Source organism: Trachurus trachurus (genome assembly GCF_905171665.1).
Source record: "Trachurus trachurus genome assembly, chromosome: 16".
Classification (NCBI taxonomy): Eukaryota; Metazoa; Chordata; class Actinopteri; order Carangiformes; family Carangidae; genus Trachurus; species Trachurus trachurus.
The window spans coordinates 15,771,513-15,789,978 of NC_139902.1; the positions used below are offsets into that span (position 1 = coordinate 15,771,513).

The 18,466-nt window shown below is 42.1% G+C and overlaps 1 protein-coding gene across 1 annotated transcript; it reads right to left on the minus strand.

The window, feature by feature from the left end:
- Nucleotides 1–634: 634 nt before the first annotated feature.
- spaca6 (sperm acrosome associated 6) lies at nt 635–4,105 on the minus strand (the record flags this gene model as incomplete). Its single annotated transcript, XM_083990035.1, has 8 exons — nt 635–819; nt 1,551–1,707; nt 2,272–2,375; nt 2,901–2,978; nt 3,086–3,109; nt 3,359–3,430; nt 3,652–3,738; nt 3,892–4,105. 8 exons carry the CDS (start codon nt 4,103–4,105, stop codon nt 635–637), a joined length of 921 nt encoding a protein of 306 aa, XP_083846161.1.
- Between the last annotated feature and the right edge of the window lie 14,361 nt (nt 4,106–18,466).

Consider the following 18,466-nt stretch of genomic DNA (forward strand, 5'->3'; position numbering starts at 1 on the left):
TCTGTCAAACTTACTATAGATGTGATGTGAGATATATTTGATGGAATAAAAATATATTTCCCTTGCTAATTTTGTAGTTGTCTGGAATTTGAGCAAAATTACCTACATTTACAGTCTTTTAGTACAGAAAGAGAGCCAATGTACTGGTAGTAATAATATCAAATACGGTACAGCACATTTTTGACCAAGCACCACTGATCAAAATGTATATCCTGCCCTCTAGTGGTGGAAGGAGTCACACACAGGTTTTCTGTAACTATGACGTAACAGTCTCGCAAAGACCAAGGGCTTGTTGAAATGTCTTTATTTCACTGCGTGTAGCTTCTAACCCTCAGATTCTTCATCTCTATCTGCTTGTTCAGGGGGACATGTGTGCTCTGATGATGACCAATACAGAACCCTACAACAGACAAAGAGTAGACCAACTAAGTATATATTTACATATCCAGTCTGTAGGCTATATATGAGTATATTATGCAACTATTTCTATTTCTAGATCCATACCTACACCCCTATACATTTGCATAAAATACTGTATACAGTATTAGCCCAGTGCAATCTGGCAAAGGGCATCTTACATCCATAAGTGTTTTATTCTGTTTATGTTTCATATTGTGCAAATGATATTTGTGTTTTACCCCAGGGAGAGGAGCAGCAGCAGCAGCAAAGCAGTTAAACAGGCTGTGAGAAGCAGCGGAGATGGGGAGAGGGGGAGGTGGGGTGGACCACCAGGCACAGGGAGTAACCGCCCTCCTGGGAGCAGAGACAGGTCGAATATCTCCTGCAGCTCTGTGTGGCCTGCCACAACCTGGGGGGTCACTTAGAGAGAAGGATGGAGAGAAGGAATACAGGTGTATGTACGTGTAGTCGTTTACCAAGAAAATAAATGCTGTGTAGAAGAACAATAAGATACCTGAAAGATAAGTATCACATTCTTAATGTAGAGAAGCCCAATAGACATTTACAATAAAATCTAATATAGCCTATATATAGTATATATATATACACATACTACATACAGTATGTAAACAAATAATTCTCTATAACTATATCATAAACAAAGATTTATTGTCTCATTTACTTATTATTGAGTTTGATTATGTGAGTGTGGATTAATTTAGTTTATGGTCTCTGTTTCACTCCACATTTTAAAACCAGTTCACTTAAATCTTTAAACCAATTCAATTTGTTTCAATAAATTGTTCCGTTTGTCTGTTACTGGGCCTCCCTTTTGCCTCCAGTGTTTTCTAATTGCTTTTTACTCGCAATTCCAATAAAATAAGCATGAATCTCTATTTGTTATCTTAACTATTACATGTAGTAAAACCTGTATTTAAGATTTTAACCTTTAAAACAATCATTTGTATTTTTTCAAAGTCAAAAGACAAACCCCTTTTTATATATTTACTGAAGTTACTAAGATGCTACGTCCACACCCGCATATTTTCTCCTTAAGTGTGAAGGAGTTGTATTATCTCCCAGTAAATATATTCTACCACCAATCGATATAATGTCCAATTGTTTTCCTCAAAAGCAGTGTATCTTATTACCTGTGAGATAGAAGTACAGTCTCACAATGGAGCGTTGGCCTGAGTAGATCTCACACAGGTAGGTGCCCTGATGCTGCAAGCTGGCTGAGGGGATGGAAAAGAGTCTGTCCACCCCTGCAGTCACTTCTTTAAACTGATCCAACTGCGTGGTTTTCACCTGCAGGAATAAGTACTCTCATCTTACATGCACTCAATACAGGTATTATTTATTCCTATGTGTATAGCTGCAACAACAGTTTTAATAGTACAACATTAAGAAAGCTTTTTTTTTTTTTTTTTTTTTTACATTTTGGAATAAGGTCCCTTAGATGAGAGAATGGATTGTTTGATATTTACCACAAGCGACAGTCTGCAGCTAGTTAGCTTAGCTTAGCAAAGCCAATCGGGAAACCCCTGCTTAGTGACGTGGCATAATGCTGACCAGAGGTGGAAAAATAATGACTCAACTCCATCACTTAGTCAGACAGTGACAGACAATTGTGCTTATAGGGCTCGTCACATTGTTGTGGTCCGGCCAATAATCGACTTGTGGCTCGAGCTTCCTTATTTACCAGACAAATCTCTCATATTTGTCTGGTAAATCAGTATTGATCTGGTCTGGCATCGATCTTCTCTGCTAACTCTTGGCAAGAAAGTCAATATCCCTATTTCCCAAAATATTGAACTGTTCCTTTAAAGGTGCTGCAGTGACCCTGAATGGTTCATCATATGTCAAGCGTACCTCTTCTGCAAACCTCCAGATTACCTCGATGTCGTTCGGAAGGTGAAATGGCACATCACACCACATTCTGCTCCTGCTGTTCTCCATTACTTTAATTTCTTTAACTGAAATAAACATATAGCCACCCACACAGGGAAAAACACACACAGACACACACATACAGATAACGTTCACAGGGGGGCAGCTCTTTCAGTCTGAGCCCTCCTTAATGATAATACTTAAGCCCAGTCTCTGAGGAATGGAATAAAAGTGATGATATGCTAAACAGTGGCTGCGCTGTACAGGGTTGATACGAATACCGTCGTGTGTGGGAGTCAACTGTCACCTTGCATAAAGAAGCCAAGGACTTAAAGAGTACCTTGGGGGCTCTGTGCAAAAGATATAATGTGTGGAAATAAAAACCTTGCCTGAGTCTCTTTTTCAAATCCTGACTTTCTGCTAAGAGCATTTTAAGGATCAAAAGAGGAGCATTTCAGGGATCAAGAGTGGATGCTTAGGAAGGTGAAAATATAGTTATGTAAGGATGTGTCAAGTCAGGATTAGTACACCTTTTCCCCCACTTGAAAATTGTGATGTAACAGTATCAGTAATCCAATATGTCGGATGGATAATTTATCATTAATACTCACCTGGACAGTCGAGAGGGAATTCACAAAAGTCGTATTGGCAGGTAATACAGTTGTATACCCTACCTGCACTCTGAAAACCTGATGGAGGCATTGAACTATTAAGCTGACATGTGGATTAAGGTGTCATGGTTGTAATAACAAAAATGATGATTAAAAGACAAAGAAGGTGAAGTCAAGACACTAACCGCATGGTGGGAAACATCCAGTGACTGAAAAAAAAGAAGGAAAGACAGTTAACTCAGATGACCAAATTTTATTTCCATCAGGTGACTTGATTTGACATTCAACATCCAGGAGTCAGTTCAACCCGACTGCTTCCTTTACTCTGCACAGTTTCTGAAAGGCTGTAACTAGCTTATTACAGTGAGAGTAGAGAGATCAGATGGAGCTGTAATGACCTAATATGGGCCTTACTAAAGATGAAAAGATGAAGGAAAGGGGAAGAGACCATGTCTCACCTCTAGGCAGTTTGGAGGCAGCTGCGATGAAATTGTCTGCTGCTGTCTGCAACCTTTCCTCATACACTGTGTCTGATAGATGGGAAGGAGGAGAAGAAGAAGGAGGAGGAGGTGGAGGAAGAGGAGGAGGAGGACAGAAATATTTGGCTCAACACATCCTGGTGAATAGTGTGCTGTAGGGCATCATTTTGAAATTTCTCATTTCTTACTCCCCTCCATTTCTGACCTTGCTTATCAATTCTGACGCTCTAAAGACTGATTCACTCATGCAGTCGGAGCAGGTGTTTAGTTACCATTGTTCTGTTTGTTGTCGAATTCTTCTATTAGTGGCTGGATCTCTGCATCCAGATGTTCCTTCAGCTGTTTGTCGTAACCTTTACCTGAAAGAGGGACATACAGTATATGACACAAGTTTAAACCAACCATCCTCACTGTATTCAACCGGACTGGGCTAAAACTTATTGTTTAGCCGGTTCACTAATTTTAATTGTGTTCTCCTGAGGGAATAATTGTAAAAAGCGAATTTTCCGCACCCACTCTGCCGGCCTCAATCACTCTCTCATTGTTGTTGAATATACGATCCAGCTTCCTGTAGCAGGCGTCCACATTTCTAATATTGTGTTCAGTCAAAATGTGACCCCAGCACAGGCGTTGACTGTCTGGCGCATCAACAAAGCACTGATAGCAGCCTAGAGAGGTGCTGAACAGCCAGCTAACACACATGAGCAACAGAGCAGATGTGCACATTTTCCAATATGAGCATCCAATTCAATAAAGGTTTTCTGCGTAAACTGTTTTTATTCAAATCCCGATCTCTCAGTGACCACACATGTAGAAGTTCCAAGGTTTTGTGTTCCAGGGAAAGCTTGAAAATTAAAAAAAAAAAAAAAAAAAAGCTTTCAATATGAATTTTATATGCATACGCCTCATGTACTAATTAAAAGCGGGATTATGAAAGTATCCTCCTCGTGCTCTCTCAACAGGCTTGGGTTTGAGGGGAGAGCATCACAGACTCCCCTCTATACTTCCCTCCATTCTATTGTCTCTAGTCCCCGTTTCCTGCTGCCTCAATGCACCAGTTTTACTGCAGAGCACAGAGATGGAGTGAGCCAAGGAGGGAGGCGGTGGCGGTGGCGGCAGGGGGGAGAGAGAAGCAGATAAAGAGGGAGTTAAATGCTTATGTATGTGGAGGGATAAAGTGGGAAATGTGTTGGCAAGAAAAACTCAAAACTCAAGAGAAATAAAAAGTCTACAACCGGTGGTGTGGGGATGGGGAGATGGAGAATTAAAAGCCAAGTAGAGGACAAAAAAGGGAACAAAAGGGATGGCCAAATCAATAGAATAGTTAGCAGCCAGACAGAGAAAGTGCACATTCCTGGTGGAGTTTAGAAAATTTGAAAGTAGCCTAGAAAGGATGTGAGGGGGAAAAATACGATGAAGTGAGAAGAAACACAGAGAAGAGGGAAAAAAAAAGGTGCAAGAGGTAAGAGAGGACACAAGTGACAGAGGCAGGGGAAGAGGAAGAAGGAGCGGGACTACAAATCAAGTCGACTGCCTCATCACATCCTGTATCCCCCACTCGTCTCCCATCCTCCCCACCCCCTGGTCCCTCACTCCCGGTGCATCTCCATGGCAACCAGACAGGGTGCCTAATACATGAACTTAATATATTTCCAGTGGCAGGGTGAGCTGGGTACTAATGCATTCATCTGTCTCCGCACAGACAAGCCAATCAATATTAGGCAAGAGTCTGCTCCAGGACTGCCAAAGTCAGATAGCTAGTCAGATGGTCGGACGGAAAATCCCAAATATGTTTGTGTGTGTGTGTTTGTGTGTGTGTGTGAGTGCCTTTCATTGTGCCTGTTTGTATATAGCATGTGTGTGGTAACAGGGGCGGTTTGATAAAATGTTTTCGTGCAGATCCAGAGAATAAAATCTGCCCACTACTTTATAAAATGTCTAGTTTTATTTATGTGAATGATGACACAAAGTTTTTCATTCAGAAAAATAAATAGGAATAATCTTCATGAGATATTATCAATTACACTTTATATGAAAGAGGTGGTGCTTGATACAAAATTAAAGGAAATGTGGGAGATTGCTAATTTAACACCTTTGGTGTTATTTTGGGTGTCAGACAGAGAGACATGTTTTTCCATAAATTCACACATTGTAACTTTTTTTTTCAACATTTTATTGAGACACAGAAGTACAAAACAGAGCAACTTCTTCAAGGCAGTGTATAAAAACATGCACATGATGCGCTAATAACAACTCCACTGATTTTTGAAGGTGACTTATATGACGGGGTCACAACCCTTGGCTGTCTTCCGACTGGCCCCCACTGAAGGCTATAACACAAAGCCAGCCAATAGGGTTGGCCCCCTGAGAGTGTCTGTGCTGCAGGAGGTGCAATCGTCTTCTTGTCCAACCTGACAAGTCTTGATATGACATGACAGGTAAATATGGTGAAACATACAGAAACAGCTGGATACTGAGATACATTGGAGCCGCAAGAAAATGTTACAGTGTATACTCAGAGGGTTTTCTTGCATTCAAAGGAGAAAATAATGGAGAGAATATTCAGATCTATCAGATATTAAAATAGACATTTATTGTGTAAAAATATTTTGTCAAATGCGTCTTTGTTCATAGGACGTTGAAACTGAATGCAGCCCTGTTCCCGAGGACCTCACCTGTGACCTGCTTTGACCTCACAGGTTAAGGGTCTCAGGGACAGAGGGGCATACTGGGATATTAAAATACAGTGGGACGGATTTAAATATAGAGCAAGTTGCACAAAACAACAACAAAAAAAGGCATCGCTGAGCTGAAATGCATTTAAAAAAAATAAGAACCGCAGAGTCGCTGCACCGAGACAAAGACATGACCTCATCTGACATTTGGATTCTGCGGCACCGGCCGGTCTCCTGGTTTGCTGCAGATCTGAAGCAAAACTGTTTAGTTCAATTAACACATAATCACATTCGACACACTTGTCTAAATTTTACCCACACTCCTCTTTTGTTTTGCAGAGCAACAGTCAGAAGGAAAGTAATATTTTTCACAGCAGGCACAACTAATCTCAGCAGAGCAGCAGTTGAACAAATTGTGGAGGAAATGCAATTAATTTAGGAGAAACAATTCATTCAACTTTTGTTAAATGTCATGGGCATTTCTAACGTGATTCATTGACGTAGTGCTGACAAATTACAGATTATAATAGCTTTTCAGAGCTCAGTGACCTAAAAGGAATTTATATACATATATATATAAATATATTATATATACGCATGTGTGTGTGTGTGTGTGTGTGTGTGTGTGTGTGAACTAATAACAGAACAATAGCACACAATTAAATTAATAGATGACAAGTTCTTAAAAAACTACTCAAACCTTATCCCTTTGTGACAGTAAGTATATAAGATCATCATCAGCATTAATCGTCATTAATCTTTATTTTTCAGTCGTCGATTATCTCTGAGGTACGAATGTTTAACACCCCACAACTCCCTGAAAAAGAAAAATGACATGTTACAGTCTACATAGATTGACATACATGTCTATTCACTTGTATCAAGTCAGAGATATTTCAAGCTGCAGGTTTGTTATTATCTATATGCATTTAAAAAAAAATTATATCAGACTGATAAAGGAGCGAGGGACAATCTGTTTTGACTTACCAGTGAAGATGAAATTAGTTTTAAATGGTTAGAAAGAGCCGGGCGCAGGCTTCGGTCCACCTGTAAATGAAATAATATGATGCCGCATCAGTGTGAAGTGCAAAACTTCCTGTATATTTTTGGTAATGAAAGAAAGAAAATTCATTGTGTAGAAATATAAAAAGACAATGCCACCCACTGGTAGACAGACAGAATGACATGTAGTGACTCGGTAAGACTGAAAACGTTCATGTGATGTAGAGAATGGAAATTTGCACATTTTGTGACTCATCTGTCGAGGGGCAACATGTTTTCATCATGTGAAACACCTTGGCGTGAATGTGAATAAAACTGCGATAAGCCTGCGTCACATCCTGCATCAAATTGAACTGCGTTAATGCATGTTAAGTCCTATACCTACAGGTTGACTTCATGAGCTGTAGGCCTTAAGAATTTCGAAAAGAGGGGTGCGCTTCTCAGATCAGTTAATGTCGCATGTGAAAGATTGGGCAGTTGAGAAGGAAAAACGTATATTTCCCATCACTTCACCTAAAAATGAATTATGGATTTGTCTGCAGCGAAAGGTTGCTTTACTTTAGAAATACTTCCATTCATGTCAGCATCAGTTAAGAATTAATCACAGCACAACAGACACAGAGATTTCTGTGTTGAATGCATTCATGTTAATTGCAGCAGTAGCAAATGCACATTGTACAACACTTCCATTCCTTGACAGCTCCTTATTTGACTAATTCAGCCTCCTGACGTAAAAACTGCTAATTATAATGAGGCAAATATTTATCTGAGATTTACATATGAAGTGTGGAAGGAAAGTGAGATTTAAAACAAGCCGCAAATCGAACGTGAAGCGTAGACATGACCTGTCGACAACACACAGACTAGACGCTAATTGAAAAGGCTTTTCAGCGTGGGCAAACACAGAGAGAATGTCACATTTATCCAGCAAATACACACAGCAAGACAAGAGAGATTATTGGCAAAAGAAGAGAAAAAAGTTTCAGATAAAAATGCATTTCACCTCTGCATAAAAAAACAAACATACAATCCTTAATCTAACATCCACCTTGCGAGTGAAAATGTATAAAAAGCAAAGACACAGTCACCTTAAAGTCAGCCTCTTCTTTTCTTTTTCTCTCCCGGTCAGAGTGAATCTGTGCTTCCTCTCAGCTCTCCCTCTCTCTCTCTCTGATGGTCTACGCCGGGGCCAGACAGAGAGCCCAGCGGCAGGTAGGTTACAGACAATAGTATTGATTCCATTATTCTGCTCTCTACCTGACTAACACCGACATCTACACAGCTCCTCACCTTTTGTCTCTGCAGGGCTGTCGTCACAAACACACGGAGCTGCAAATGACAGGAAAAATGAAGAGAGAAAAAGCTTGCTTACTTGTGCGTTCACATGCCCGCTTACACACTACAGATGACAGACGACACACACATGCACTCTCTCTCTCTCCCGCTCTCTCTTTCTCTCTCTCTCACACACACACAAACTAATTTACCCTCTGTGCTGCATTCATGGTCTCCAGTCGTCCCTCTTTGCTTTCATTGTACCTCAAAGTCTCTCCTCTTCCTTTCTGTCTCCCTTCTTTTACACTCTCTAGTCGTCAACCCTCCATCTCCTTCTTTTCCTCTCACGTTTTTCAAGCCTCACATTTCTACTAGCCCAGTAAACCCCCACCCCCCACCCCCCCCTCACACACACAATCTCTCACACTCACGCTCTCACACACACGCTCTCCCTCTAGTCTGTGAGCTACGTGTATGCGTGTAAACGTGTGAGAGATGGAAAGCGAGAGTGAATAGGAGTGCAGTGAGCGTGTGTGTGTGTGTTTATATGTGTGTCTACGAAAAAGAAGTGTGTGTGTGTGTGTGTGAGAGAGAGAGGGGGGAGCAAGACAGGGGGAGATAGGGGGAGAGGGGTGGTGGTGGTGGTGGTGGTGGCAGAGAGGCTAGCAGAAAGTGGGGGATGGAGGGGGAGGGTCAGAATCTCTAATAGGATGAGAATAGAGAGAAAATATGAAGCCCAGGAGTCTCATGAACCTGAGAGCCTGACATTACTGCCTCCTCCTATGTGTACAGCAATCATACCATCATCAAATTGATTACAGGATTTATGGCATTGGCTTCAACACAACTGTAAATTGCAGCTGGAGGGACATCAAACACACTAAATAAACCCATCGTGGAAAGCTTCACCATTTACAAGAATGTGTCTTGATTATACAGCTTAACATCAGAGGTGGACAGTGCGCCGTTAGCCGCTAATGCAAATGATGGAGAAATGGAGGCTATTTAATGCACGCGTAAACAAAGAAATTGCAACAGTTTTGCATATTTAATGTGGTGCTGTGTTTTTCAATCCTTGGATATTTTCATATTTCTGTGCCTAGTCAGTTTCACATGTCCAAAGGCAGTCTGACTCTAATATTTGTGCTGCTCTCCGTGAGGACAGAGTTGCAGTTGTGTTTGTTGGATAACAGAATCATACGGCCCTGAGGGAAATTCAGAAATGAAAGTAAATCTAATTTAGGGCCACTGATTGGCTGTCTGTTCAGCGAGATGGAGCATAAACACTACACTTGATGTGTAAGCATCATTAATGGCCCTAAAGTGTTCTGACCATGTTGTACAACAGAGAATATCACCGATGTGTCACACATTTAGAGCAAATGAGGCTAAACTGACAAAGAAAATACATTGCTCTTGGCCAGAAGGAGCAAGCAATGACTGAGGCCTGTAATAACACCTCCCTGACGGAGAGCTAGTTAAATCCTGGGCTAACAAAACATGAAAAAAGGCTATGAAATTAAGAAAAAGAGGCAAATAAACACATCGGCCTCACGTAACATTAAGTGAGAATTTTTGAAGCGCCTCTCTCTGAAAGCAAGACTGGGCGAATAGTGTATGATGAGAATCTATTAAGACAAACTCATCCTCACCTTCTTTCAAAGGGCTTTCAGATGAAGCTCCTGTTTCATAAATATGCAAAATGAGGAGCCGAACCTCTCAGAAATGTGGGTTACAATAAAAACACCACACTATATACATTCATAATACCTCATGAATATTCATGATGTACCCACATTGCCTATATACTACTCTGTGTCAGTTCAGCAGCAGGTATTCCAGACACATACCCTGTACGGCTGAATTTATTTCCTGCTTTGATCCCATTCTGTGTAACTGTCTTATGCACAGCTCCCATGCATTATAGGGCTCTTCACATCCTCCTCCGTAGCCGCAATCGTACTGTAATTCCATGCCACCTAAATTTGCATAGAAACAACATGCTGAATGTGTTTACACTATCTGCTGTGATATGTGTACTGCATGTTCTGCACTGTCTGTTTGCACTGAATGTGAGTTCCTGTGCAATACGTGCTCGTGCAGCACATACATTCTATGCGATCCGACGTTAATGTCACTAAGACGAAGTGCCGTACGTTTACTGCACATAGATTGTGATTGCGAACGGATTACAGGGCGCAGGAGTCTCTGCCTTCTCTCCTCTGTCTGCCCTCTTGCCAACAGACTACGTTATAGCACAGTTTTCCAAGACAGCAGCGAGCTGGACGCCATTTTGACTTAAAAAACAAGGAAAAAGCAGCCCTCTCTGGTACGACCAGTGTCCGAACCTGAGTGACGAATGCAGAATGTCACAGACAGGTGTGTGTGTGTGTGTGTGTGTGTATCTGTGTGTGTTTGGGTGGGTGTGCGTGTATGTGTGTGTGCCTGCGGCTGCACTCTGCAGTGCCACTGAGAGACAAAGCACTGGGAGTGCTCCACAGGGATGACATCATCAGTCTGGGATGATGTCTGCCTTGTCTGTCTCGGGATCGGGATGCTCTAGTTCACCGTTACATCCCGAGAGACTGGAGACAGCATCGTTTTTGGCAGCACGTTCATATCATCACACATGTTTTTAGAACTTAGTGGATGTACGCAAAGGCAAAAAAAGGGTAAACCGGGCTTCAAGGAACCCGTGATGTTTCCCACTGGGAGAAGATGTGGTGGTGTACTCATGGTTCCAACCTTGAAAGACTTTTTTTTTTTAGAGCAGCGTACTTGCGTGTGGATGAATATTTGTATAGGAATGTGCTCTCACATATAAAGAGTGTGCAGCAGCATCTGCCAAGTGGGAAAATGAGTATAACAGGTCACTGGTATAAACAATCTTTGGTGTGCCAGAGGAGAGGATAAGGAAGGACAGATATCGTCCTTCCTCCCATGTACATTATCCTTGCCCTGCACACCTTGCAACTGTCAGACGTTCAGCTGTCTATTCTGGCAGGAGAGCTGCGTTGTGCGGCGGATGATAAAGAACGCCACCACTGACAGTGCCGAATCAGCACTATTCCTCCCTTCCAGGAGAGGAGGAGAGCTGGCTATAACGCACTGCAGATGGCTGCTGTCTAAACCAGCAGTCTGACATACTGTGGGGATGGGAGGGAGGCGAGGGGCGAGGTTGTGGGGTAATGAAACTGGATAAATTAGTGCGTGTTGGTGGATGCAGGGGGACTGCACAGAGTGGTAACATGGAGGCGGTATGTGTGTGTGTAAAAGTTCAGCAGCGCCAGGCACACAGCTCCTCTACCTGTTGTAGCACACATAAAATACATCACATGAATGACCGCCAAGCACGGCAAGGGTGGCCATGACTCCCATGGCGAGTCTGTGTATAATGCATGTGGCTCATGTAATTTAAATGTATTACATGTTGTGCATTGTGTTGTGTTTGACGAGGGACTGTGTAATAACTATTGGGCATGCTATGTCAGATTTACTGCATACAAGCTGCCTTTTTGTCTACATGCAGAGGAAATTCATCCTTTCTCTGTTTCAGGCTGTATTTCCACTCGCTCAGTTTCATTGTAGTAACAGCTCTTTTCTCAAAAACAGGGAGTGGTAGGAGTCTTCTTGTACCGTTTTCTTAGGGTCTAGCATGAGAGGCTGGGGGAGGGTATTGCAGTTTTTTCCCATGGTCCAGAGAAAATATTAAGGGAATCAAAAAAAAATGATATAGTAAATCCAGCCCCCATCCCTACATTAGCATTTTGCGTACAGTCCCTTATCTGACTTCCATGTAGGTTGCTGGATGAAGATGGGGGTTTGGCATCCCGTCTTATAGGTTGTTTTTTTCTTGCTGCAGTGGGAGCCACTGATCACTAGTATACCACCACCAACAACCTGTCAACAGTAGGTGGTCCTCCTGACAAACATGTCCAGTTGCTACAAACACTGTGCACAAAGTGACACACAAACTGATGGCTAAGTTGGAAAGGCTTCATGAAGACTTTGCCCAGGGGGAGCGTATCTGATTAGACCATGAGAGGATGAAAGGATAAAAGCAGTTGGGGGAAAAAAAAGGGTGGGTGGGGGGGTGGGGGGGTGGGTCATGTCATTAACCACTAGGAAATCCTCTGGCGGAGTAACAACATACTTACCTCTCTGCTGGGGGTGCGTTAGACGTGGCAAGAAGTGACTCCGCAGGGAAAGCTAGAAGGTTGTACAGTTATCTCCGTGCTGTTTATTATGCGAAACCATACAACCAACTACCTCACACTGCAGAGCACAGACTGTAGAGCTGCTCTCCAGACAAGATCTTCACCAGCAGCAGGACGTAGGTGTGCGTTTACGTAGTCTATACACCTGTCTGGCTTCTGCCTACCAGTCAGCCAATTATTCCATTCCTCACGTCAATGTAGCTGTTAGCAATACAGTCAAATAATTAATGATTTACTCACTAAATTATTTAGTGCTTTGAGATTGAGACATACAGACTCAAAAGGGATTTACCCCTTTGATTTTCTCTGGTGTATGCTTTTGTATGCTTAAGAATGGTCTCATGCTGTTCTCTTTTTTCTTTGGTTTTGGAGTTGGGCAAAGAAATTTTGATTCTCTGACATAACAAAGTATCGCATTTTCCCTCTGAGCTCAGTTGGTGGTGTCTGTCAATTTGTGCATGTGGTTACAGGAGATGAATTGGGCTTTGATCAATAGCTGGAAAAGAAGAAGTCTGAATGATGGGTTTCGTTCGAGATACGAATCTGCAATCGTGACTGAACAGGGGAGGGTTGATCTACAGGAAATATACCGAGTGCTGCAATGGCTCTGAAATGGAAGCGGCCAGTAGCTGCAGCAAGTACAGGAGCTCAGATGAAAGGAGGTAAGTTACACAGGAGCAGGTGCATATACATGATACATGTACAAGCCACAAGAGCATCATCACCCGGATGAATTACTTATAAACAATGGTGGAGGAGAAAGAGGAGGCTAACATAATCAAATGTACCGAATGAAGGCTTGATTCAGGCTGGATGAGACAAAAGCCGTTGATCTGAAGTTCGATAATGATGTCAGAACAGAGCTATGAAAATCCATTTCCACACATGTATTCTGCTCATGCAGGTGTGAGTACTACAGAGGCGTAGTTTCCTATGTTCATTCATGGCATTTCCATCCATTTGTAAGGAGCTGTTGCCCTCTACTGGTGACTGTGCAAACTCCCCCTGACTGCTCCTTCTCATATGCCCCTCTCATTGGTGCCTGTTAATGGCACGAGACTCTGTGAGAGAGCAGCACTGACGGCTGCAAAATGAATGTTCATGAACAATCAGGGTTGCAGCATTGGTAATAAACAGGATGCTACAAGTAAACAATCTCTTACACCATCTCGTCACGTTCTCAGTCGGAAAACCAAAGACTGAAATTCATTCAGTATCTTCATCATACCGCTTCGACATTCAGCTATCATTCGCATCCAACAAACCATAATGTTTGGCTTTGCACTTTCACACGCCGCGCATTTCATCCCAATCAGCTGCCTGATTCTACTACTTAATAGTTGACAGGTTTTCATGGGAGTTAAATGCCATCTGCCATAACACTGTCATCACCATCAAGTCTGCTGACAGCTGTGATAGCTAAATCTGGGTGACTTCTGCTCCACCACCGTCAAAATGGAATTTCCTTCACGTCAAACACGGAGTGAAAAAAAAGAAGAAAAATACTATAAAACTGAAAAATCTTCCTTTTTCTTTCAGATCTGCAGATCCTCTCTGTAGAAGTCATAATAGTTGCGTGCCTCAGTACCACGTTTGCTGGCACATTGCTACATTCCAGCAGCCACAAGCCAGGAGTGTTACGTTTCTCCGAGCACAGATTCAGACATAACTGGGGCAAGATGATATGCTGTGTAAATGAAATTTTATAGAGTTTAAGCAGCACCTTATCAAAACAGACATATAAAACAAAACAACATGACTCCAGAATTGCGACTATCTAAAAAAAAAAAAAAAGTGAAGTTAAAACCATCTACAGACTGCAACGCTGACAAAGATGAGAGCAGTGTGTCAGAGCTCTGCGTTCTCTGCTTGAAAACGTTGCTTTGGCATGTGGGATTTAAGGAATCCATCTTCCAGCGAGGAAGAGTTACAATGCAGAAAAGAAAAGATCGGTGACCGCACCTATCTTTCTGCAGATGTTGAACTGTGCAGCTACGAGAATACACAGACAGAGTGGGGGCAGACTAGACCCTATCCTAAAATCCCGTAACCAATCGGGCAACTTGCTTGTGTCACTGTAAAAATGTTCTAAGGTAAATTTGTGTCCGATTCTTCCGCGTCTTTATGTACTCCGAGTCCTAATCCTTTTCTTTCTTTCTGCTGCTCCCTTTTTCTCTCCTGTCCCAAAGTGCAACCCCTCCTCCCCTCATCGTCTCCCTCTCCTCACTCACTCAGCCTTTTCTCTGCTTCAGCCCTCATGGGTCCCCATTTCCCGCCTCTTACCCTTTTAACCACCCTCTGTCTGTCGTACCACCCTCCTGCCCTCTCTATCCACACATGCTGACCGGCCTTCTTTCATACCCACAACCTCCTCTCTTACTTTATGCCCCGTGTCTGCAATATTTTCACAGTCAAATCACGCAGAAATGCAGTGTAATTGTGCCAGTGTCAGCTATCCTTCCCTCCCTCTCTCTTGCTCACTCCACCCTTAAGCAGGCCCGTCTGACTGTCTAAGCAGTGAAAAACTACTCCACTATACGAAAAATGTCTGGGATGATCGACAAACGGGGCAGCCTCGGTTCCAAGTTCAAAATTCCTCTCGATCTTCATCCCCCCATACGGTGACATACACTGGGATATCACTTAATGGCTAACACCAAGATGAGTTCACTTTCAAAGCAGTGATAGTAGGTGATGAAATGAGCATGATGCAACTGTGGGAAAACGGAAAGATGGAAAATACCCAGGTTACGACTAGATTGTCATGCACCAAAGCTACGACGCCAAGTTTTGAAATTAAAAATGAATATATCACCTCTGCTGTTCCCTTGCTTTGCAGTGATGCATGCAACATCCCTGACTGAGGGCAACATCACAGTAATGTTGCAATGTTAGTAACAGAACAGAGTAATGCTCTGATCTGCTGAAATATGCATGTGCTTCCTCCCAGGTGAGAGCAATCCTCTATCCTACACTAATCTGCTTTGGTTGTCGCCAGCCTCATATACCAAGATGGCAAAATGAATGTTGCCATGGGAACCTTTTGCCTGGCAACCCCAACAGCCTGGCAACTAGCCAAACTGTTGCTATGGCACAACCGTCAATCTCCGTATGCTGGGATTGGTGTGTGTCTGGCCTTGCCCAGCTCCTCCCCCTCAAAGTTTCCAATCAGATGCATGATGGAAGAATGTGTTTGTCAAGGAACGAAGGTTTTAAAAGGGTGGAGGTGTGCATGTGATGGTGGTGGAAGTGTGTGGTAAGAAAAAAATAGAAATTAGTAAATAATGGGCACAAAAGCAGTGGGACCCCATCTGTTTTTCTTTTAGTTCAGCATTAAAAATCATTTTAGTCGTGAATTATTTTCAAATCTTCTTTCTAATATCAGATCAGCTGGAGCATCACAGATTATTTTCTGTTTAGCTGACAGTGTGCTGGCATTATTGAATTGGGGGAAAAAAACATGGTCAATTACTCTCTGAGATAATTTCTTGGAGAATAATTCAAGGACAGATGCTACACTTTAGATAAAAAGCCTAAAGCTTCTTATAGCTATCACTGCCTCTTATGCTCGTGGGCTGATAATAGTCAACAAATGTCTGTGTGTGGTGTGTGTATGTTTGGCTGTTACACACTTAAGCTTTTATTTAATTTACTTTCCATTCAAAGTGAACATCTTACAAGAAATTGAATGCTTGGGATCTTAATTTATATGTGTTCAACAGTGAACAAATTCAATATCTCAGTTTCATTCAGTATTTTTGTAAACACAGGGGAGAGCGCGCCTGATGTTGTTAGAAGATAAAAAGGAACTGTGTAAATTCATATCTGTGACAAAGTAGAGATGGTTTAAACCTCCCAGGTTACACAATACATATGACAGAAGCACTGTGGAGCAGAACTCACGACGGTGTTGGACATAGATTCAGGCTGCAAATGGAAAATATAACTGGGAGTATATGAATGGGTTTTTCGAGGCATTATACTCTGTGCATCTACACTTGAACTTGAACTCTACAGCACTCATGTACTGTGACTCTGTCAGTGCATGTTCTGTGTTACAGTAATGTGTGAAAGGAGATTAAAAATGAAATGTCTAGTGAGTTTAATATATTTAAGACTGATATCGATAATATCTTTTTTTTTTTTCTTAGTTGCTAAAGGTGTCACTGAATTATTTTCAGGTATTTAATTTGTGTGTAGCGGGGATAATAAAATAAAAGAGTATGTACAGTAGGTCATGTGGCGGAAACTAGTTAGGTTTTTGAAATCACCTTAAGACAGTGAAACAAACAATGGATTAAACAGCCCATACAGGCGTTTATGTGTGCAACAACCACTGTGCAAGACTGTGTATGCACTGACATGGTGCTAAGTATATTTATGTCAGCACAAAATTGCTATATAAAACTGCTATTTACAAGTGTCAGCATACACTTTGTATGTGACACTGGATCCATTCAAAATGCATTCAGCTTTTCACATTTCAGTTTCAGCCTTTATTTTGCCCAAAATAGGACTGAAATCTTGAAATGTGGCTCTCCACATGTTTGAGCAGGTTTGAAGACCAACAGAGTGAAAGGTTAATGGTTAGGTTAGGTGGATAGATAAGTGGAAATGGATGTGTAAATTGGTAGATGGGTGGATAAGTGAAAATGTATAATATAGAAATATTGGTACCTTGAGATTACTCCCTTGTCAAGATGTGGCAGGTGCTGCTCCTCAGACATGAAGCAAGTACCAACTACACACACAGAGAGAGAGAGAGAGAGAGAGAGAGAGAGAGAGAGAGAGAGAGAGAGAGAGAGAGAGAGAAAAGAAAGTGAGGTTAGAGGGATACAAGCTGCCCTGGCGAATGAAAAGACTGTTTAACCAAGAGGTCACAGGTTCAGTGTCTGCAACAGCTGAGGTGTCACTGGACAAGAAAAGACATGGACTAACTCGTGAGCTGCTCAGCAGAAGAGCATCAGCTCGGAAAAGCAACGCACACGATGGACACTGGTAAGTCATAAGGAAAGTAAGGACATAAGCACAGTATCCATCACATACAGGACAGGGATTATCATTGTCATAATTCTGACTAACACTGCAAAAAGCTTTCACACCACAGACTAAATTACTTTATAATTATCTTAATTTAAAAAGCTACACTCAACACTCTGCACAGCTCTGTCATTAATAAATGTTTGGATATTTACAAAATGATCCCAACATGATCAGCATCGAGTGGACAGAGAGATTACTGTAAGGACATTACAGAGGAAAACTGTATTATCATTTCACTGATTCAATGCTTAAAGTTTTTTTTTTTTTAAGAAAGGACATTGCACACATGTGGTACAAGTGTGAAACATTAATTCTGTTTCATGCTTGATTTTTTGTCTAAGATTGTTTAGATTTGAGGGGGTTTATATGTTGATATCTGAAAGCCATTTCAATGCACACATGCGTTCTGCAGTGTGGACAAAATGATGCACCAGCTTGAAGTGCTAAGCCTCCTGCTCCGGTTTGATAAATATAACTTCAAAAGAAGCAGCCAAACAGCTTTAGCTGGCCGACTGCACAATGAGCATAATAACTCCCCACCCCCTGGGAGCTCCAGCCTAGTTCATTTACCCTTGCAGAGCGCTGCCATGTCTGTATGTGCACATGTGTCTTTGTTTCACTGCGAGCCTCTCGGAGGCTCCCCACCTTCTGCTCTGTACAAAGCGGATGTATAGAGGAACCTCATGGACCTCATTTTTACAGAGGAAATGCACCCCTGCCTCCCTCCCTCCCTCTCCTCTCTTCTATTTGCCCCTCACATGTAATGCCTGATTGACCACAGCACCCCTTAAAGAGGTCAAAGGGCAGACAAAACAGTCTGGTGTCATGGCAACCTGTGTGCCACCAACCAGAATAGTAAGGGGGGAAACGGGGGG